This window comes from Monodelphis domestica, chromosome 1, assembly GCF_027887165.1.
Source record: "Monodelphis domestica isolate mMonDom1 chromosome 1, mMonDom1.pri, whole genome shotgun sequence".
Taxonomy (NCBI): Eukaryota; Metazoa; Chordata; class Mammalia; order Didelphimorphia; family Didelphidae; genus Monodelphis; species Monodelphis domestica.
The window spans coordinates 312,421,897-312,446,240 of record NC_077227.1 but is presented as its reverse complement, the minus strand read 5'-3'; the positions used below and the strand labels follow the sequence as shown (position 1 = coordinate 312,446,240).

Genomic DNA, 24,344 nt, shown 5'->3' with positions numbered 1-24,344 from the left:
AGAAGAGTAGGCTGGTTTCAGAGAGGCAGAACTACAGACCAAATTGCCAACATTCTCTGGATTATGGAGAAAGCAAGGGAGTTCCAGAAAAAAACATCTACTTCTGCTTCATTGACTTTACTAAAGCCTGTGATTGTGTGGATCACAACGAAAAATGGCAAGTTCACAAAGAAAAGAGAGTACCAGGTTATTTCACTCATCCACCTGTATGCAGGCCAAGAAGCAACAGTTAAACGAAACATGGAACCACTGATTGGCTTAAGATTGTATGACAAGGCTTATTTGTTTAATTTATATGCAGACTACATCATGCAAATGCCAAGCTGGATGAATCAAAAGTCAGAATTAAGGCTGCTGGGAGAAATATCAACAAGCTCAGATATGCAAACGATACCACTCTGATGGCAGAAAGTGAAGAACTAAGAAGTCTCTTGATGAGCATGAAAGAGCAGAGTGTAAAAGCTGACTTGAAGCTTACCATCAAAAAACTGAGATCATGACATCCTTTCCTGGCAGCTAAAGGGAGAAGAAGTGGAAGCAATGTCAGATTTTATATTCTTGAGCTCAAAGATCACTACAGATGGTAACTACAGCTATGAAATTCTCTATAAGGAAAGCTATGGCAAATCTGGGCAGCATACTAAAAAACAGAGACATTACCTTGCCACAAAGGTCCATGTAGTCACAACTATGGTTTTTCCAGTAGCAATGTATGGCTGTAAGAGTTGGACTATAAGGAAATTAAGTGCCACAGAGATGAACTTTTGAATTGTTATGCTGGAGAAGACTTTTGAGAACTCCTTGAACAGCAAGGAGATCAAATTGGTCAATATGTAAAAAAACTAATTCAGACTATTCATCAAAAGGACAAACATTGAAACTAAAGCTCAAATACTTTGGTCCCATAATGGAAGACAGGACTTGGGAAAGCTTGAAGGCAAAAGAAGGGACAGTAGAGGATGAGATGGAGATAGATAGTGTTATGGAAATAACAAATATGAGCTTGGACAGATTTCAGGAGATAGTGAAGGATAGAAGGGCCTGGTGTGCTATATCCATGGGGTCATAAAGAGTCAGACATGACTGAGTAATAACAATAGTAGTATATGTAACTAATTTGTAAATAAGGATAGGGACCTGATGATTAGAAGGATGCCAGTGTCTTCAACAGAAATAGGGAAAGAAAGAGAGGCAGTTTAAGAGAAAAGATGATGATTTTTATTTAGACATATTAAGTTAGAAATACTCCTAATTGGGAGATATCCAAGAGGCATCCAATAGTAATATTGGTCTGTAGCTCAGGAGAGAGCTTGGGGCTGGACATATAGATCTTGGAGTCACAAGGTAATCTCATTGGAATTCATGAACTCATACAAATCGCAGAGAGGGAAGGACAAAGATACAAACCTGTAGCATATACACATACAGAAAATTGTACAAAGATTGTGATCCCATAGAGGAAAACAAAAAGAGGCAGTCAGAGAGGTAGGTGAGCTTGAAGAAAGTAAATATTGTAAAAACTGCTTTTATAAATAATAGTTTCTAATAGAGGAGAGATGGCATGTATGTAAATGTTATAAAGTAGAATTAATAAAGGAAAGGAGGAATAAAAACAAGATTATTTCTAAAACAACAACTATGAGGAGATAGGGGGTGATTGATCTTTTAAATCAACCTACATTTTGTTCTAAATGAAAGAGATGGTCAACACTGTCAAATTCTACAGAGAAGTCGAGAAGAATAAGGGCAATGAAAAGGCCATAGGATTTGGCAATAAAGAGATCATTGTTAACCTTGGAGATAACAGTTTCAGTTGAGTTGGAAGCCAGGTTGCAAAGGGTTGCAGAAAGGGTGGAAGGTGAGAAAGTAAAGGCAACATCATTTTTAGTTTGTCTGTGAAAAGTACAAAAGATAGAAAATGATAGGATTGTTTTTGGCTAGTACTCCTCTTTATGTACTCTACATTCTAACCAAACTGAAAAGCCAATTTATTCTCTGGTCTCATCTTCTCTTTTCCACTTCTGTGTATTCACATATTTCTCCCCTATTCCCTTTGCTTGGAATACACTTCCTCACCTCCATCCTTTCTTTCTTTCAAAGCTTGCTCAAGTTGCCTTTTCTGATATCTCTAGCTTAAAGTGAAATTTCTCCTCAAACATAAAAAATAGAATCTTGTCATTTTCTCTTCCTTTATTAATTATACTTTATGCCCTATTCATTTGGGTACATGCTGTATGTCCTCTATTAGATTGAAAATTACCTGAGGACAAGGACTATAATTTATAATTTTTTCTTATTTCTCTAGCACCCAACATATTACACTGAACATAGACGGCATTTAATAAATCTTGATTTAAGTTGAAATGGCAAGAGGGTATTGGCCCTTTGTATTTTAATCAACATACCAACCAAGATTTACAGTTAATGGTTTTAAGAGCATTGACGAAGTAATCTCTGCCAAGCATTTTGAGTTTCCCAACAGGAAAACACTATATGTCAAATTTAAGTGTTCAATTCGGAAAGATTTCATATAATAATTCTCCTTGAAATAATAAAATTAATATCCAATAACTCCAAGTATTATATTTTATAAGATTTATTAGTAATCACTTGAAGTAGAGGAAAAGTATAGCCTGAGTAAAGAGCAGTTTGCCAGACCCCAAAAGCAGGAGAAGAGCCCAAGGAGGGGTATGGTTACAGAAACTTATCTCCAAAATTTAAGGATCTAACATAAGGACAAAAATAGGATGCTGGGAAACGTAGTCCTAGGGTACAAAATTCTAATTACACATCCCTTATTCTTATTCTCCCTCATTCTGTAACCCTGTCCAAATTATTTTTAACCTTTACCTTCCATCTTAGAATCAATACTGTGTTTTGGTTCTAAGGTAGAAGAGTGGTGAGGGTTAGGCAACGGGGGTTAAGTGACTTGCCCAGGGTCACACAGCTAGGAAGTATCTGAGGCCAGATTTGAACCAGGACCTCCAGCTTTCAATCTACTGAGCCACCCAGCTGCCCCCGACTGTCCAAATTATTAAAGCCTATCTAATGAACTGGCTTCTTGACAAGTTTAGGGCACTCAAATACATTGTATGAGACATTTTCCAAGATTCTCATTTTTTTTCCAGTGTCTTTGACCAATTCTTTATCACTTTATCCTTACTTCCCCCATATATTGTTTTGTTTGCTTCCTTTGTTATTCTTTTCATGCTGTTCATGCAATTATAAATATCATCGATTTTATTCAAGGTACATACTATTAGATTTGTAGATTGTAAATTAAGATTGCTTACCTACAGATGGAGACTATGATACTGCTGAGATCAATGAGTGACTTTAAAAGGTCCTCTATGAGTGAACCACATGAATTTAGCCAACAATATACCAACAAAGAAGTATCAAATAAAGAGCAGAGTCAAGAGTCTATGGAAGCAGAAATTTCTGATGACAACTGCCACTCTGAATTACAGAAGTGGCAATAACATGGTCCTGAATTGCCATCACTGTCTTATTGGTTAAGATTAGGCAAGGAAATGAGAAAAAATAACTGCACAGCATATCTATAAAAATTTAGCACTTGCCAAAAATTTAGTAAGATATAATTTAGGAATTATATATCAGAAGAGTCCTAGACTGGAAAAATCAACAAATTATAAATTCAGATCTCAAAATAGAGAAGAACTCAACAAATTGTAATAGACATGGACCATTATCTAAAACTGAATATGCTGCCCATAATTCCTAGATTTATAACACTGACCCATAATAACAAGAATATATTTGCTAGCTGTCACTATACCATATCCTTATAACCTTCAATAAAAATAAAACTTTCAAAATATAGAGACCAAGCAGAAGAGATCAAAATAATGTGAGAAGTGGATGAGATGCATGTTATCTTTGTTATTCTCTGTGCTAATAGAATTGAACCAAGAATGCTTTTAATGAGCCTACGGGGCATATACTTATATATATTACTATTCAATTGCAAAAAAAGTTATTCATCACTCTGAACAATAATTCATAGAACATTCAATATGAAAGAATAACAACAGGAGAATATCTTATCCTGGGACCATTTCTGAACCCCTTCAGAAAAAAATAATAACAAACAATAAAAACTCACTTTAAGGTTCATAATGTCCTTTCCTCGCCCTATTCCTGTGAGGTAACCAGTACAAGGATATATATTCTTTCACTGCAAAATGTCAGATTTGAATTTTTTTCAGTCTTGGTTCTTAAAAGTTCTTTGACTGGCAGGAGGTTATAAAAGCAATGAAGCACAGAGTGAAAAGTATAAATTTTTCACATAAATATCAAAGAGAGGGATATAGCTAAATTATTAATATATTTAAAGGTTAGAGGCTATTGGTTGAAGTGGATTGAATGTTGGGCCTGAGTTCAAATTCTATCTCTGGTGCTTACTAGTTCTGTGCCCATGAACAAATCACATAAGTGCTCTAAGCCTCAATCAGTTCTTTAAATTATAAATTATGTATTTTTATCTGCATTAGTAGAAAGAATTCTCACACCAGTAATTCCAATGTACTAGATATATTTAGTTCAGGATTGCTCAGAAGAAATAGACTGTTAGAAGTACTCCCTGTTTTAAAGGAGGCACAGAAATGGGATGTCCTTCACACTATAAAATTCTCCTTTTCATTCAGTATCTTGGCCAGTACTTGCTTCTCAGGATTACTACACTAATGTATGTCCTGTAGTTCAGAGTAAAGCCTCTTCAAGCCAATCCAAAGACTGTATAATAAGCCTAAATAGCTATTGATTAGTATATAAATTTGTGATTAGTGTACGCAAGACTAATTTGAATTTTTATAGCTATTCTCAACCCAATCACTTAATAAAATGCTGAGTGAATTCTGTCCAACAACACAACATTAGAAAATCGAGATAAGATGAGCAGATTGACTAGGCAAACAAATTTAAATAATTTTATGAGACTTTTGATCCTTGATGAAATATTAATTCTGCTTATTTGTAACAGAGGTAAAAGTACTAGGTTGGGGAGTTTTTAATGATAGTAATTTGTTTATCTTTTTGTTTTTGTTTTTTTTCCTAACCAGTACCAGAAAATGTTGCCATTAGACTCTAACATTGTTGGTCATGCTCTCTGTGTAAAATTCCTTCTTCTCCATCAAAAAATTGGTGGACTTCTTTCTCCATGGCTTTAAGATTTGGGAAACATGAAAGGAGGGAGGAGGAAGAAGAGAGGGTTCTAAATCTGCAATGGATTGAAAGCTTCACCAATACTTCTACTTTGAAAGTCTCAAGGGACTCTGCTAGAAAGCTGTCTCCTGAGCTCAGTTTGAAAATGAAACATACTGAGTTAATTCTGATTTGTAGGTCATGTGGGTGCACCATTACCCTGCAATTACATCAAACTGATAGATGTGGAAGAACTGAACTATTTTGCCTCCAAAGGAGAGGGAGAGGTAAGTGTAAGCACGGGGGTTGGTCAGGGCTCATCATCTCTAGCATCAAGGAAAGTTCCTCATTGCTTTGTAAGTTTGTCATAGAGAATAGAAAATGCAGATATGTATGGCCAGTGATTTTTTTTCTTGTATATGCTCAAATGGGAAAACAAAGGGGGAATAACAGAAAAAAAAAGATTGTAAGCATTAGTCTAGTTTAATTAGAGGCATGGAGACCTGAATCACCAGATTCATATTATATATTACATTTCATGTTTAAAACTGTGAAAAGACATTCAAAAGTATTCAAGGAGAATCACATAATTTTGAATTGAAAGGGAACTTAAAAGACCATGTTATCTAAAGTATACCTTAATAAAAATCTCTTCTACATCCCTGATAGGATAGTGCCATGGAAACAGCTCTAAATTTGGATTCAAATGGCCTGGAATAGAATTCCAAATCTACTCCTTACTAGCTCTCTGGACCTAAGTTTCTTTATCTGCAAAATCAATAGGCCAAACAAGACAGCTTATAAGATCCCTACCAGCTTTAAATATGTTGAGATAATGAAAGGATTTCCCAGGTCTCATGCCTCTCTACTGTGCCTAGCCTTCATCTCGAATCCCTAGTATCATTTCTTATCTTCCATTGTGTTGCTCAGTACCTATTCCCATTCCCAACTTCTAATTCCAACTTTTATCCCCAGTCAACATCTAATTCTTCTCCTCACTAATATCATGGGCCCAAATGACAATCAAAATAATTAACAACAATAATATCCTTTTACATAAGGCCTATTAAGTGCCCGGCCCAGTACTAAGTGCTTCACAAATATCTCATTTGGGCCTCATAACAGCTCTTGGCAGGAAGTAGCATTATTATACCCAATTTATAGTTGGAGAAACTGAGGGAAAAAGAGGTGAAGTGACTTGCCCAATGTCACACAGCTTTTTATCTAAGGCAAAACTTGACATGAAGCCTAGTGCTCTGTCCCCTAGCTTCCTCCTCCTTATCCTAAATCTCTCAGGTATTTGGGTGTTGGAGTTATCTACAAGCCTGTGAAAAGAATATTTAAGGGCAAATCAGCTAAGAAGTATCTGGGGTCAGATTTGAGCCCAGGATCGCCCATCTCTAGGCCTGGCTCTCAATCCACTGAGCCACCTAGCTGAAACACAGAGATACAGCAGCAGGGTGTCACAGTCTCTTTGATGGCACAGAAACAATTGTAGTTAAATTTTGCATGCTAACAGAACGGATGCCTCTTTGGATTTCTTTTATATATTGGCTGGTATTATTCTCCCCTTTTTTGCTCCTTTTTTATTATCATCATAATTCACATTTCTGTAGGTTGAGCTTTAAGATTTACAAAGCACTTCCCTCTATCCAGGATTATCCTCATTTTACAGATTAGAAATCCAATGCTTTGCGAAGTTTTGACATGCCTACAATCCAGGTCTCCTGGCTTCAAATCCAGTATAATTTCCAGGATATTATAGTGCATTTAATTATATAATTGAATGCCTGTGTAAGGTAAAAATGTAGTCTTGGTCACATAATTCCATTTTTCTATCCATACCTGTAATCATCTACACATATTGCCAAAAAAGTGAGATTTTTTCTTTCTATTGTTTTCCCCATGTGATCAAAAGTATTTGCCATTTTGCCTCTATTCCTTCCTATTCCCCCAACCAAACACAAATTCTGTGTCTATACTTGTGTCAAATCAAGTGTAGGATTTTCCCAGTGCTTTTTAAGTGACTTCTAATGACTCAAGCTTGAATAAAATAACTTCTGCACAGCTACAATTTCATCTTTCCCGAGGTTAGCTGTAGAATTAAATGTAGAAACAGGCAGAAGTAACCTCTATGCTTTCCTTTTGGGTTACTCATCAAATAGAGTAATAGAGGGATGGCAACAATCCACTTTTTAAAACTCTGATTCTGCACTTCCCAGCTGTGTGACCCTGGGCAAGTCACTTGACCCCCATTGCCTAGCCCTTACCACTCTTCTGCCTTGGAGCCAATACACAGTATTGATTCTAAGACGGAAGGTAAGGGTTTAAAAAAAAAACTCTGATTCTGTTTCCATTATACTATATTTGATATCTGATTCTGATTCTGTTTCCGTTATATTTGTATATGATGAGTCAAGAGAGCCAAGAGAGTAGAGGAACTCGGTCAGCCAGCAAGCACTGACTATCTGCTATGCCCCAGACCATGTCCTAATTGTGGTGGAGCATATGGGGATGATATACGGTCTCTGCCCATATAGAATTTAGTATTGGGATTAGATATAGACACATAAAGAGATAAATAACACAAGGTAGTGAATGTCAATGGAATGTTATGAAAGAGCTAGAAATCAAACTGGCCTGGCAGAAAGGCAGAGGGAGAAAGTGGGTATTCCAAAAATGGAGAATTGAGTCTTACTTCCTTTTTTTTCTGAGGGAAAGGAGCATGACTGGAGGCCAAGTTGCTGAGTCAACTGCTTTCCCCTACAGTTTAACTAGGTTGATGGTAAAATTTGTTAGCCATTATCATTTAACAGGGTCTTTGTTTCATCCAGATCTGTGTGAAAGGCCCAAATGTTTTCAAAGGTTATCTCAAAGACAAGGAGAAGACTGATGAAGCACTGGACAAGGATGGCTGGCTTCATACTGGAGATATTGGGAAGTGGTTACCTGTAGGTATTATTTGCCTGCACTTTTTCCCTGAGTAATTTCAAGGAATTTTGCATCAACTTTGATTAAAGTTATTTAGCAAGCTTGCATGTTGTTGAAATGAGAATGAAAGAAGTTTTATAGATGCCATTTTCACACATTTTCCCATAGATTATAAGCTTCATTAGGACAGGAACTGTCTTCCGTATCTCCCCACCCCCACCTTTCTATCCCTAGCACTTGGCACATAGTAGATACTTAATGAATATTTCTTGAACTGTGCTGAAGGAAGATGACATGAGCTTCTTGATGAACTAAAGTAAATGATACTCTTGGGCCTATTTGCCAAGCATCTTTCTTTAACAGCTGCTTGATCTGGGTTCCCTGTGTCTCTGTATAGTACCTGATTCTATAAGATAGCATCCCTCAGTTCCTAAACCTATTGTCCAACTATTTTGATTTCTCACCAGAAAAGGTCGCCACAGTCATTCCAACCACAAGGCTAAAAGAGATCATGACAAGGTTCCTGAATGTTCCTTTATGACTAGAAATTTCTATGATTTTACCATTTTAAATGCTTGTTTATTTCTCTGAGCAGCCAATTTGAATTATTTTCTCTTTGTAACACACTTCATCTACTCAACAGCATACATTCTGGTTGGCTACAGGGTTTCTAAAGAGAGTTTTGAATAGTATGTTAAAACTGTTCAGATAAAAAGACAATCTACTGTAATATTTATTAGTTTCTACTAACAACCATTCCTCTTACTCAACAGACAGGAACTCTTAAAATTATTGATCGGAAAAAGCACATATTTAAACTTGCTCAGGGAGAATACATTGCTCCAGAAAAGATTGAAAATATCTACATTCGAAGTGAACCCGTAGCTCAGACGTACGTGCATGGAGACAGCTTACAGGTAAAGCTTAGAATTGTTGACTATATACCCTTATTCTCCAATATTGCTAAGAAACAGGAGTATTCATAAAGATCAGAACATTCCAGTAGTTGTCACTGAATTAGAGTGAGCTTCCTCATTCCTCCAATCACAAAATCAATCTCTGTTGTTTTTCCCAAAGATTAAAGTATTAAAAGTACTGATAAGCTCTTCTTATCAAGGGCAGAGCTAGTCATTTTAGAAATCTTTAGAAATACACAATTGAATGAAATTTAGTTATTCACAAAATAAATAATGTTAAACTAAAAGGAATTCTGAATTATCAGTGTGTCCAGAAGTATCATAATTCTAATAATTTGGCGTAATTCTAGTCAATGATTTTTTTTTATTTTTACAACACTGTAATTTTTGTTAAATATCCATCACCACTACCACTTTATAACAAAGAAAAGCAATTAAAAAGGACCTAACCAACAGATTGAGCCCATCTGACAGAATATGCATCCTGTCCACCTTTCTCCCATTACCTGAATCCCCCGCCCCCATTTCTCCATCAAAACAAGAGAAATGGGGAGCCGCTGGGTGGCTCAGTGGATTGAGAGCTAAACCTACAGAGGGAAGATCCTATGTTCAAATCTAGCCTCCAATACTTTCTAGCTGTGTGACCCTGGACAAGTCACTTAACCCCATTGCCTACCCCTTACCACTCTTCTGCCTTAGAACCAATACATAGTATTCTAAGATGGAAGGTAAGGGTTGTTTTTTTAAAAAGGAGAGAAATTATTCTTCCTCTTTCCTCCCCATTCATTAGAATGAGTCATCATTCTTATGAATTTTTACATATGATTAGAGCAATACTTTGAATACTGGTCCTAAGGATGGTATGTAAGTGATTAAGAAGAAAAATATGAAAATTTGACAAGTATTATTAAGTAATTTCTAATTATAGTGCTAATTATAGTGCTCTTACCACCGTAAAGATTTAGAGGAGGAAGGGTAAAAGTGAGTCACGGTTTCTTTTTCCCTCTCTATATTGTCACTGGGTTGGCATAATTAGAATAGGATTCTTACTTGTTTAAACTAGTTATTTGGTCATATGAATTGACAATTTAAAAATAAGAATCACAGAATTGTTAGAGCTTTGAGTGAAAATGCAAAGGAATTTTTGTATTAAAGAATCATTTGACTTGTAACCCAAGGTTATATTATAGATTAATGTGTATATAATCAAAGTCAGATTTGACCATAATGATATGAACATGTTGATGTACAGCTCTCTGTAACTTGACATTAAATGACAATTAAAAGTATAAGTAATTAGATTGCTAATTAATCTATGAAATTATATTTGTAGAGATTTTTCATAATTCAGATGAATATATTAGATGAACATTATGAATTTTTCAAGAATACTAATAAATGATCCATATCACAACCATTTTTTTTAATCTGTGGGGAAATGATAGGCCTTCTTGGTGGGTATTGTTGTGCCTGATTCTGAAGTCATGCCTAGTTGGGCGAAGAAGAGAGGATTTGATGGGACGTATGCAGAGCTCTGTCAAGACAAGGTATATGGCTTTCAGATTCTTTTCTAAGAGACATTATTGCATATTGAATTATCTGTCTAATGATAGAGGAGCAATGAAAACTTGTACTTGTGAAATCTGGACTTCTTTGGAAGCCCTACTACAATGTGCTTTTAACTAGAGGGCTCATTTTCAGTGACTAATCATCCTACTTTCCAACTCCCCAAAAGAACAACCACAATAACAGCAACAATAATAATCAACTGTGGCTTCCCTTAGAACTTAGAAAAATCATCACCTCAGAAATTCAGGGCTGGAAGGAACCTTAGAGGTCGCCCAATCTAAACTACTTATTTTAAAGAGGAGAAAACTGAAACCCAAAGAGGGGAAGGGACTTGACCAAAGTCACATAGTTAGTCAGTCTCAGGTCTTCCGACTCATATCCTAGTATTCTTTCCAACTATTAGGTGGGCTTTGTTTTTATAAGCACTATTATAATGATGAGTTGAAAATGAAATCTGACAGGTATACTTATACAACTCACAGGGCCTTCGAAAGATGTAGACTGAAAAACCCATCCATACCAGCCCATCCTATCAGTCTTCCTGTCTATTTTTCCATAAGGTTGCCACAGATGCCAATATGCTGGAAACCTCCCTCTATTGTTCCAAACATTGAGAGGGTACCAGTGGAGACCATTCATTTATCATCCTTCATCCTTGCCATCTGATTACCCCATCTTTCCTTTTTGTCTTGCATTTATTTGATGCCATCTTTTATTCCTATCCTCATTTTAAGTTCCTTGTTGCTTACATGCTTGCCCCTCCATTGTCCTCTATTTGATATTCATTTTCAATTCTTTGCACTGGTGGAATAAGCATTTCTTAAATGGGGTTTTATTTCTACAAGAAACTTGGGTTCATTAAAAGAGTTTTACATTTCCTAAAGGCAATTTAGCTCACTCTTCAATTCAAGATCCAACTGACTTTCCATCTGACGTATCTGTCCCAGATATACATACTGATGGACAGATTTTCCATTCAAATGCATGACATTATCTGGGCAATATAGTCTTTATAGAATTGGTCTTTCCTATGTCATGTTGTACTTAATCACAAACAAAATTAAAAGGAACAGAAATTCTTCCAGTGTAAGGTATGTCATTCCTCAAAGAAAAGAGAGGACAAGGTATAATGCTGAAAGGAGTAGAAAAAAACTATCTTTAGTAAGAAGAGTTCTGTGTTATGAGGCACAGAATTGCCTTGTTCACATAGTTTAGTTTCTTCCTCTGTAAAGTGACAGGAAAGGATTAAACTAATTCCCATCAGCTAAAAATCTGACTAACCTATGATTCACACATTTAGGATATTGAATTCATGCACTGTCTAAATACCACTAGCAGAACACATCTGGAATTAAAAGCACAGTTAAAGCCAAGGCTTAGAAGCACCAGGTCAAGTGCTTAGGTACCATTAAGAAAACCTATGACGCCCAGACTACCTGAAGATTTAGGCTCTTTTTAATTTTATGAATGTCTGGCAGATAGAGCTACATTTGAACTTAAAAATGCATACAGAAGCAACAAGTTAGCACAGTGGACAGAGTATTGAACTTGGTATCCAAAGGTCTGAGTTCAGATTCAGCCCCTGATATTTACTAGCTATATGACCCTGGACAAGTCACTTAGGTTCTGTCATAGTCTCTTCATCGATAAAATGAGGATAATAAAAAGACCTGCCTTCCAAAGTTATGGTGAGAATAAAAAAAGATATTTGCAAATTGCTTTGTAAACCTTAAACACTATATAAATGCAAGTTATTGTTGTTGTTATTATTTATAAATGGTCCTGTAAGTTAGAGAGCACAGATACTGTAATTTCCATTTTATAGAAGAGAAAAACAAGGCAATTACATAGCTAGAAAGCAAGCTGGGACTCCCACCCACCCAGGTACTTTTGATTCTAAAGTACGGTGGTCTTTCTGCCATCCTACATTGCCACAGAGAAAGCATGGTGCAATAGAAACTATTCGGTTGGGGTCAGAAGACATGGATTTTAAACTTGGCTCTTCCACTCACTGCCTGTGTGACTTCAGACAAATCACTTATCCTCTCTGACTGTTTCTTTATATATAAATAAAAGGAGGACACTGGACTGAATGACCCCTAAGGTATTTCTTAGATTATTTAAATCTAACAGAATTCATACACAAACCACTTACTAAAGGCAGCTCCATTTAAATGGAAGTTTAAGTATTTTTTCCATGTTCAGAAGAAGTCATAGGAAATGGAGCAGGAACACAGGGAGAATGGGGGGCATTCCACATGATACCAAAAAAGAGCACTGAAGAACACGGCCATTTATTAGTTACTATGTAAACTAAAAGTAATTTCCCATAAACCTCTGTTTAAAAACCATTATTTTTTATTTTAAAATGCATGCTTATATTGTCTTCATAACTGAATTTATATGGTTCATTTTAGGAGCTGAAGCAAGCTATAATGGATGATATGGTAAGACTAGGAAAAGAAAGTGGACTTCATTCCTTTGAACAGGTAAAGGCCTTTGAATAGGCGATCTTTTGTTTAATAAGCTTTAATATTACTTAAGTAATAAATCATAGCTATTAGTGTTTCTAACTTAAATCTCTAACAATACTGAGGCTTCAGATTGTATTTTTCCCAAGCTTTTGTGCATATTGATTTTTTAAGCATTCTATGGCAATTACATAACAAATTAGGGCCAGGCCTCCTCAGCTTGGCACTGAACCCCTAATCCAGAGAGTTATTTTTATATATACATTTTGTTTTATTTTGTATTATATTTTTATTTATATATATATTTATTTTATATGTTATATATGTATTTTTTTACCAATTACATGTAATAACAAATTTCTCTCACAAGTTTCCCTAAATTATATGATCAATCTTATCTCCTTCCCTCCCTTCTCTTCCCCATCCCAGTGTGGTAGGTGATTTGATCTGGGTTATACATGTACTATCATGAAAAACATATTTCCATATTGTTCATTTTTGTGAGTACAAATTGTCATTTTTGAGTGAAGTTCAGACTTAAGCAGGTGAGTAGATTGAGTGATCCTAGAAAGGCATAAACCGTGATTTTTAAATTATAGTTCCTGGGGGCAGCAGGGTAGCTGTATTGATTCCAAGACGGAAGGTAAGGGCTTAAAAAAAAATTATAGTTCCTGTAAGGGTCGTGTCCTCATAAGAAGTAAAGTGTATGGCAATGCTATACTCATTCCTTTTATATTACAATGAATATTAGCAAATGTCTCCTAATTATAGTACTTTTCTAGGCACTAGAGAGAAAGTTTAGGTAAAATCATGATCCTTTTCCTCAAGGAAACTTATAGCCTAGCAAAAGACAGACACAAAAATAACTATAAGACCTTGAGTCCTGCTTTATTTTTCTTTTTAAGGGAGTCTGAAAGTGCTATACTGGCTCTTTGGTTAGGTGCATTTCTTTTGATAAAGACTATCTGAAATTCCTCAGTTGAGCAGATTAATGATCCTCTACTCTGCCTCAATACATGTCAAGAGACATACACATGGATATGTAGGTAGGTCCCTCATGTCAGTCTATAAAGTAAAGGGTAGCCTCAAATACTGGCTTTCTTGTAATAATTTCTTGTGAATTCATCACCCAATAATTTTTCTGAACCACACTTGATCCAAATCTATCCGTAATAATATATAAAACTGCTCCAGATAACCAAAAATTCAAGGTGGAAAATTCATCAACATGAAAGTTAGATATTAATCAACTTGTTATATTTCACTATATAATAATACTTTTTACAACTTATTTTATATCATACAATTTGATAATCATATTTGTATATATAAATCGATTTCCATCTGATAACTAATAACTAGTTTTAGCAACTCAGCAATCATGCAAAACTCTATTAGCCCAAAGTTTAGACCTGTTTCCAAAACTTCACCTTTAGGATATTTTCACGGCTTAGTTCAGTCCAAAGTTCATAGATTCAGAAGTCATCTAATATAACCCCTTTGTTTTATTGATGAGTAAACTGTTAAATCTCTTCCCCAGAGTCATACATGAAAAAAAAATTTAAGCCCTTACCTTCCATCTTAAATCAATATTGGGTATTGGTTCCAAGGCAGAAGAGCTTTAAGGGCCAGGGTCACACAGCTAGAAAATGTTTGAGGCAAGATTTGAACCTAGGACCTCCTGCCTGGCTCTCAAACAAATCCAGCTGCCTCCTCAGAAATGAAATTTAATGCAGGTCTTTCTGACTTTACATTTACTATACCATGCTCCCTCTTCCATGGCTTTCTTCTTTCCATGAACCGAAGCATCCTTCTCCTAAAATGAATAAGAAAGATGAAATAGGCAAGGTGAAAACTGTATCCTAACGCATACCTGAAATTGTAATATGATTCCACATGAGCATAAAAATTAGCTTTCAGAGGAAATTACTTTGAGTTTTTAAATTCTTGGTGATATTTAACCACTCTGATTTATTACAAGCTTACTGATGTTTATGTGTGCTATGAATGTGTATCCAGTTCTAATTAAAGCTATGTTTTGTGTCTTGTTTTCAGGTTAAAGCTATTTACATACACTCTGACATGTTCTCAGTACAAAATGGCTTGCTGACACCAACACTAAAGGCTAAGAGACCAGAACTGAGAGATTACTTCAAAAAACAAATAGAAGAGCTTTATTCAACCTCAATGTGAAGTCTGAGGGCAGTTCCTAACAGACTGGACGGTGTAGCAATATCCTAGTAATGCTTGAAAGAGCAGTCAGATGATTCATTTGAAAGTGACTAAGCACTTGACCTTATGACTGAGCCTTTCTTGTTCCAAGAAATCTTTAACAATATTTTCTCTATCATCACTGAGCATCATTTATTTTTATTGAACTGACATTGTAACAGGCTGCTACAAATATGGCATATGACAATGTAATGATATTAAGACATTATCTCCAGTATGGTATATCACTAAAATTAGTATATGTGTATATAAAATCTCAATGTTCAGAGAAATCCTATTAAACATGGAGGGAAAAACTATAATTGAAATATTCTACCTAATTATTTGCAAGCTAGTCACAAGATGAAACATGTACTTAGGCAAGTTTGGTCTACCTCATTTAATAACATACTCAAAAATCACATGTAAGTCTTTAAATTTGGTGTTTAATGAATCTTGTTCTAATAGTAAATCTTGTTCAAAGCAGAAAGCACCTTCCACATTTGGCAGAACTTCAATGTCTCTCAACATTAACTAATCCTTATTGACATGATCAACACACATTTCAGGCCAAGGAGCAAGTCATCTCTGTTTCACGCTTAGTTATAATCATGAGAAAAAACCAGGGGTAAACCATACAGGGATTGCTCAGAAAGATATATTACTAACATCTTTCCAGGATGATGTCTGTATATTCATGGACTTTCAAGTGGCACAAACTCTTACAGGTTATATTTTCTGGCTCTCCAAAAGGCCCTGTGAGAAAGACTTGAAAGCAACAACAACAAACAACAAAACAACCTACTTCTCAGGGTGGAATATTGTTAATGTAAATAAGCTAGCTCCCTGCTAGAATATTCCAGTCATCCACTCTAAACTGTGAATGCTAACACTAGCAAACCCAATTAGATGAGCAGTTCTATCTAGCCATAGATAGATTAAGATAGAACCTGGAACTGGCCAATCATATAAAATATGCAAAATACTTACTTGCTTGAGATGAAAAGAGAGCTTTGGTTTCTTATTACTATACTACTATACAGGATGGGGTACCATTCCCCAAAGGAAATATGGTTCCACATCTCATATAGTTTTGAATTTAGAGTTCAACAACCTCCTGCAAATAGCTCCTAAAAAAATACCATGATACAGCTTGGAGTATGGAAATGTGTTTAAGGCCACCCATCTCTTAACATCTCTGAATGGTTTTTCTCATATTATGGCTACTATGGCTGTCTTTCTTTCTGCAATGGGGAAACAAAGTCCTCTATGTGGATATCATCAGTTTCATACAGCATGAGCCCAGTTAACATGGAGAGCAATTTAAATTAAACAACAATCATTCTTCTCCTGGGAAGGTTAGAACTCCAAGAAAGAGAGGACAAAATATTTTTCCCCTTTTAGAGATTCTGTGACTGGAAGGCAAAGGTGCTGAGTGATTCAACAACCAAGCAACCAGAGATGCTCTTTTTGGCCAGAGGGGATCCTCACTTTTTGTAAATAAATTCAGTCACTTAGAATCTACATACATATGTGGGCCTGCTTAATGAATGCCTGCTGAAGCAACAATCTGATATTTGTTTTTCAGCCCAGACTGGAATGGACTAAACCTTCAATCTAAAATCTGATGTATCTATCTTATCTGTCACATACTTTAACATTTCTCTCAAATTCCATTGCATGCTTTTGCAAGTTTAATAAACAGAATGAATGAACTAGCTGTATGCAGACTGGCAAATTACATTTATGGATGAGAAATACTCAAAATGTAAAAAGATTGCATCTATATTGCATTGATATTTCTTTATATAGAATTTGACTAATCAAATGCTGAATTCACTGTTTGACTGATATTGATGCAATTTTTCAGGCAAGTGTCTTGTTTCTTAATTAAACAGAATGAAAAAGAAGCTACTTCCAATTGTTCTTCCACTGTGGTATGAACTTCATTATTTACCTTTATTTCCAAGAGAATCTTACATGAACAAAAAAGTGCAAAAGTATTTTTGTACAAAAAAGAGAAACCCTATTTTTATCTGTACCTACTAACTCTAGTTAATTATTAGTAAAAATATAACCAGTTTTCTCTCACTTCACAGATCTACTGGTTTTTGTCTTTCTTGAATCATAGAAATGATCACATATGGCTACAGAATGAGAGTAGTTAGCAAGTGTTGAATTGAAATGAATGGCATGGGTCCTAAATATGTTGCATGCTACATTGATATGTCCGTATCGACTAATACTACCTAATTTCCTAATGAAAGACAATCAAGGCAACATTTTCTTAGTGCAAGTCTTGAATGCCACAAATCAGCATTCTTTATCTAGACAGAAAAAGGTGAATTGTTTTAGTAGTCAAGATAGGAAAAAGCCATACTGGAAATATTTAACCATCCCTTAACAGATTCATATTAACTGTTAGTCCCTTAGATTTCACTAACTGTGGTGGTATAATCCCACAGTGTTCTTGTTCAACTGGCAGGGTCTTAACCTGGTCTTAAGTACATTCAGCCTTTTAGCTTGCTTCTCATTCAAGCTATGCTTATTATTCTCATCATTTGCTGAAGATATAAATTTCTAACATTCTTTTACAGTACCATGGATACTCTCAAATATAACTTGAATTCATTTTATTCACTTTGCCCACAAAGGCTGTCTTGTTAATCTACATTCAGGTTAATTCCAACAAAAAAGAATATGCACATAGCATCCAATGTCAGTTATATGCAAGCTGTCCTGCAATCTGCCATATGCTAAAAACCTGGAAATAAATAGTGAATTCCCACAATTCAAATAAATCATTTTAGGGGCCTAAACTTACAGAACTGCAAAAAAAGAAAAATAAACTTTTTTCATTACAAACGTGAATTTTTTACATATAAAATTCTTACTGGGTAATAACAGTTTTAGTGGCTCAGTGTCATCACCTTGGATTTTATCTTACTATATACATAGTAAAATAAATGACATTTTTCTGCTATGAAGAAAAATTAACTTAACCTTTATTTTCCATGTGTGTAAATCATACAATTTTGATCTATTTGTATTGAATATAAAACCCTTTAAGAGATGAATGTAAAGAAAGGAGAAAAGTACTATTTTTGAATGAAACAGGACCACTTAAAAACTTATTTATTCCTCAGGAAAAAGAACTGATGAAGACTTTCCCATACAATTGATATCTGTTCATATATCTAAGCTGGCTATATTTCTTTTACTTGTTTTTATTATAAAGTAACATTTCTATGGAAATAAAAGAGGATATTGGTTGTCCAAAGAGTTCATCATTTGTATTGCATAGTCTTTACTATGACATTTCAATTTTTGCAACCAGCAAGGGATTAAAGTTTAAGAATTAAATAAACCAGAAATGAGATTTTTTCTGTTATACCACCTTAGGAGCAAAAAAGAAAAAGCATGTAAGCACTTTGGATATGAATCTCTGTGATATTGGTCCTATTAGAAAAAGTTTTCATGATGATAATGGTGGCTTTTAAACCCTTCACTTGACTGATTATTTTGACTTTTCTTTTTTTAGTAATCAAAACAACCTTTTTTTAAAAGGCATTTTCGTAAGTTTTGCTTATTCTAATTTTACTTTTTTAAAAGTGAGGGGATTAAAATATTACACAAATATGTACGTGTCTTAATTGTAATGACATTTTTGGTTTTGTTATAGTAGCATGTATATTTAGAATATAAAATGCATTTATGAAAACTTTTGTAAAGAAATAAAGATATCTCAATTTTCAAAGTTACTCATATTCATTTTGAATGACCTTTAAGAAACACCTTTTTCCCTTTTCTATAATGTTATTATATTTTTCATGTGCTCATTAATAAGTCAGAGTTTGTACCTAAACTAAACTTGCTATATAAGTCCAATTCATCTGTTGCATAAGTTTAAGCTTTAACTACCCATTTCTCCTTACTCTAAGCAAAATTTTCCTAAAGCCTCCCCATCAGTTTTTAAAACTTTCCCTTCATACTCCTTTTATGGAAATATTCTACAGCTTGTAGGTTTGCAGTAAAACTCAGAAAGAAATTCAGATTGTTATTGTGAATTTTATTACAAGCCATGGTAAGATTCTGATTGATGGCTAGAGTTCTTTCTGTGAATCAAGTAGGCTCTGCTTAAAAGCCTCTTCTTCCAAGTATATATGGAATAAAGTGACAAAATAAAAACAAGTTGGTACACATCACATGCTGTATTATAGCTGATCTTGGAAATGAGAGGGACATTTAATTCACTCAAGAAGAGCAGAGACTTGTGGAACAGAATAACTTCTCTCCCTTTCTGGTTAGCCTAACAGGTAAGGATGGGGTAGCTGAATCCTATATACAGAGAAATAGATATGACTACTCATTTTGCACTAAAATGAAGACTACTTTAAAGAAGGGCTCCTGTCAATAGAATGTGAATGCAATACCCCTCTCTTTGAACCCACATGTACTATTGGAGCTATGTAGAAGATAGCTCTTGGTCTTGGAGTCCAACTAATTAAAATTTATAAAAATTATCAATTTTAGTATTAGTATTAGTGGTAGTCTCTCGGTGACCGAGAATGACTATTGTCTTTGTGCATTATCATCTACGGTGTACCCTCATATGGCTTTGAAGTCCAAAGGCTGAGGCGCACAGTTTGTGGCACATGGGGCATGGGACGCCAGTTGTTACGGGAGGTGCGGTTGTGGCCTGGTGTCGGGGTTCATGTGCAGAGGCAAGACGTCGAGGTCGCTCATCTTCAAAGGTGGTGGCGGCATGGTTAATGTGGGTTCACCAGCTGCTTCTGACAGAGGCAGCGAGTTCTAGTTGCTTTGGTGTAATGCCAGCCCACTTCAAGTCTGACTTTAGCTGATCCTTGAATCTTTTCTTTGGTCGGCCTTGTTTCCTGAGTCCAGCTGACAGTTCACCATAGAATACCTGTCTTGGTATTCGCTGTGGGTCCATGTGGATGACGTGTCCAGACCATCGTAGCTGGGTTTTGAAGACCATGACTTCGATGCTGGTGGAGTTGGCTCTGTCGAGGACTTCCTGGTTGGTGATACGGTCCTGCCATCAGATCCTCATGATTGACCAGAGGGAGCGTTGGTGGAATTGCTCCAGCTGTTTCATGTGTTTCCGGTACAGTGTCCATGTCTCACAACCGTACAGGAGCGAGCTGAGGACCACTGCGTTATACACTTTGAGCCTCGTCGCCGTGCTTACACCGCTGTGTTGGAGGACTTTGCAGCACAGCCGCCCGAGTGCCTGGCTGGCCTTTTGGATCCTGGCATTAATCTCGTGGTCTAGGACCCATCATTGGCGATGGTGCTGCCCAGGTACTTGAAAGTGTTGACATTAGAAAGCTGCGTGCCATCGATTGTAATGCACGGCTAGTTAGTTGGCCTCCCTGGTGCAGGTTGGAACAGCATCTCTGTTTTGCTGAGGATGATAGTCAGACCAAACAGTTTTGTTGCGGTGGAGAACCTGTCCACAATGTTTTGAAGATGATTTTCTTGGTGGGCCATGAGAGCACAGTCATCTGCGAAGAGAGCTTCCTGGATGAGTCTCTCTGTTGTCTTTGTTTTTGCAGTCAGGCAGCGAAGGTCGAATAGTGAGCCATCCAGTCGGTATTTGATGTAGATGCCCAGGTCTAGTTCCATCACAGCATGTCGTAATACTTGGGTGAAAAATAGGTTGAATAGTACTGGAGCGAGGACACAGCCTTGTTTCACACCATTGGAGATGTTGAAGCGATCAGAAGTCTCTCCACCAGCTAGGACTTCCCCTGTCATGTCAACATGAAAGAGCTGGATCAGTTTGACGAATTTTGCTGGGCAACTGAGCTTGCCGAGGATCACCCACAATGCATCACTGTTCACTGTGTCGAACGCCTTTGTCGGGTCTATGAAGACAATGTAGAGACTCAGGTTCTGCTCAAGGCATTTTTCCTGCATTTGCCTCACCATGAAGACCATGTCGATGGTGCTATGATCTGGTTGGAAGCCACATTGTGATTCAGGCAGGTTCTGCTCTGAAACAGATGACAGGAGTCTGTTGAGTATAACACAGGCAAGGATCTTTCCAGCAGTGGAGAGTAGGGAGATGCCTCTGTAGTTGTCACAGGCTGCTCGTGAGCCTTTGTTCTTGTATAGGGCTACGATGGAGGCATCTCTGAGTTCTGGGGGCATGTCTTCCTCTTCCCATATGCTGTTCAGCACTATGTGGAATGCCTGGAGTGCCTTTCCATTTAAGGCCTTGTACACCTCGGTTGAGATCCCATCTTTACCGGGTGCCTTGCCTGCACTAATTTGCTTTTTGGACTTCCTCTATTGAAGGAGGGACGTCAAGTTGTTCAGTGGTGCAGTTTGGGGGGATCTTGTCAAGGGTGCTTTGGTCGACTGAAGAGGGTCAGTTGAGAATCTAAATGAAGTGTTCTTTCCACCTGTTGTTGATGCCTTTTTTATCTTTTATGAGAGTGTCACCGTCAGAAGATAGCAAGGGAGTGGTGGTGGGTTTTAATGGCCCGTAGACAGTCTTGAGGGCACTGAAAAATTGTTTGTAGTTTTTTGTATCAGCAAAGCGCTGGATTTCTTCTGCCTTTTATTCCCACCATCGGTCTTGAATCTTCCTGATCTCACACTGTACATCATAAGTACATCATAATCATCTATGATGTATCAGGCGCATTACACAGTACTGAGGATATAAAACAAGTAAAATAGTTCTTGCCTTCCAGAAGCTAAAATTCTACCAGGTGGGACAACATGTGTATGTATAACTGCAAAATACACGCAAAAATAAAAATACAGGATAATTGTTGAAGGAAAGACCTCATTTAAGAACACTTGGTTCCAAGACATAAGAGAGGTAAGGGTTAGGCAATGGAGATTAAATGACTTGCCCAGGGTCACACAGCTAGGAAGTGTCTGAGGAGATATTTGAACTTGGGGAAAATGACTCTTCTTGATTCCAAGCCCAGTAAGCCACCTAGCTGCCTTACTATTATTGGATAACTAGTTCACACCAAACCAATCCTTATTGGTGAAACCCAGAAATTCTTTGGGCATCATTGATCTGTTCTTTATGGATTTCTTAGCATGTGGATGTCAGTTTACACTTAGCTTTACCCTTAAGGGAATGTATCTGACTCTCACTTCCACTAGCTCATGAGGTGTATAAAGATCATTAATTTATAAAACTTCTTAATGAAAGTGGCAAATTAAGCACAAGCATATCAAGTCAAGTACTAGTATAAAACAAGGACTTTCATTCAGTTCCCAAACTTAGCTGAACGTTTTTTAAATTGGGTCAAGTATCCCCACGACCAGCTGTTTTGCCAAGTTCTGGGTCATAAGACTGTAGGAAATCAATATTTAGTTATACATACTTAGGCCTTCAGCAAAAGAAACAGTTTCAATCATACTACAAAAGGGCATTTTGATAAAATGTTCCAGAGGCTGTGCTATCATAAATCTTGAATTCACAGTGGCAAAGTGTCTGGGATAACCTCAACTTCCATTAACACACATCTTTGCCTCCAAAATTCCTCCAAAAGTTGTTTTCAGACACTTCTGTGGGTTGCATGCAGACTCCCTGAGGATAGACTTCTAGGTCTTATGGTCCCAAGATGCTTGTGAATGAGTTTTTAAAGTTATTAAGGTCTTAACTGTTTATTAAGTTCCAGGCTCTGTGCTAAGTACTGAATATAAATGTGAAAATAAAACAGTACTGCTGTCAAGGAACTTACATTCTAATTGAGTTAATATGGGGGAGTAGTAGCCAGGGAGGGGAATTATGGTCTGGAGAGTCAAAAGAATGGTGCTCAGAATAAGAATTAATATTTCTATTGGAATTTGTACAGTATGTAAAAATTTTTACATATTTTACTATATTTGGTCTTCACAGCAACCCTTCAGAACTGATCTGAAGAGAAGTCAATTGATGTATTCTTTCCAGAACCAATAGTAGTATTGACTTCATTACTGTGCTTAGAGATGAAAGGGGACAATGGAGATAAGTAGTCCAGGGGAAAGCCAGCAAGTAACAGGCAACAAAGGTCTCTTGCCTTGTTAATATACCTAGAATACCTAAAATACCTAGGATTTACTGCTTTTACCTAGAATACCTTTTTCCCCATTGCCCTGCAGTTGGCTGTATTTGTAATTTATAAGAGAAAGTGGTATTCTATAAACTACAAGTTAAAGCATCATTTGGAAAATATCAATAACAAAAACATGGGTTTTTACAACAGCAAACAGCTTAAGATCACTGAAATACTGAACATTTCCACAACCATGACCCAACCCAATCTCCTATTCACTTCTGGGCCCATCTGATTGTCCAATTGCATTACTCTGAGCTTCTTGAATCTCCTTAAACAGAGAGTTTTACTCATAGGACTGGATCATTGTTTGGGTGACTCGGCATCATAATCCCTATGATAATTATTTTACTTTTACTTAACTGACTATCAAAACCCTCAAAGTGGCTTCTCAGACCTCACCTCCTCCTTAGTTGAAGTTAACGAAAACCTTCCACTGAGACTTTAGGTACTGTTATGGCATCTTTAAGAGTTAGTGGAATGTTGCCAAAAAGACAGCTTCAAGATGACAATAATTCTCTTGTTACTATAAAAAACTTTAAGAAGCTTTTCCATGGGGTCAGGGAGAGTGTGTTAATCCATGAGGAATCTTTGCAGAAGAAAAGTAGAAACATTTCAGGATACGCTTATTGTTATAATTGTATTAACAGTTTTTTAATGGCAAAGCATTATAAAAAGAATACTATGAAGTCTGTGAGGAACTGTTGAGTACGATGCACTATTTTCTGTACTGACAAGAGAAAACAAAAAAAAAAGCTAACAATTTATTTACTGATAGATTGAATCTAACTTATGTGAAGAAATATGATTAAGATTATTTTTTAAATTGTATTTATTTTTAGAATATTTTTCCATGTTTACATGATTCATTTTCTTTCCTTCCTCTCTTCCATCACACCTCCCAGAGCTGACAAGTAATTCCACTGGGTTGTATATATGTTATCACTTGATACCTATTTCTACATTATTCATTTTTGCTATTGAAATGATTT

At 36.3% G+C, this 24,344-nt stretch overlaps 1 protein-coding gene across 2 annotated transcripts in view; it reads left to right on the top strand.

The window, feature by feature from the left end:
• Positions 1–19,019, top strand: part of ACSL6 (acyl-CoA synthetase long chain family member 6) — an 87,143-nt gene extending 68,124 nt beyond the window's left edge. For both annotated transcript variants that reach the window (XM_056811146.1, XM_056811145.1), the window contains exons 16-21: positions 5,362–5,450; positions 7,998–8,114; positions 8,868–9,011; positions 10,457–10,558; positions 12,998–13,069; positions 15,107–19,019. In XM_056811146.1, coding sequence (XP_056667124.1) covers positions 5,362–5,450; positions 7,998–8,114; positions 8,868–9,011; positions 10,457–10,558; positions 12,998–13,069; positions 15,107–15,244 — 662 coding nt within the window. In that variant the 3' untranslated portion in view covers positions 15,245–19,019. The remainder of the gene's footprint in view (positions 1–5,361; positions 5,451–7,997; positions 8,115–8,867; positions 9,012–10,456; positions 10,559–12,997; positions 13,070–15,106) is intronic.
• The last annotated feature ends 5,325 nt before the right edge of the window (positions 19,020–24,344 follow it).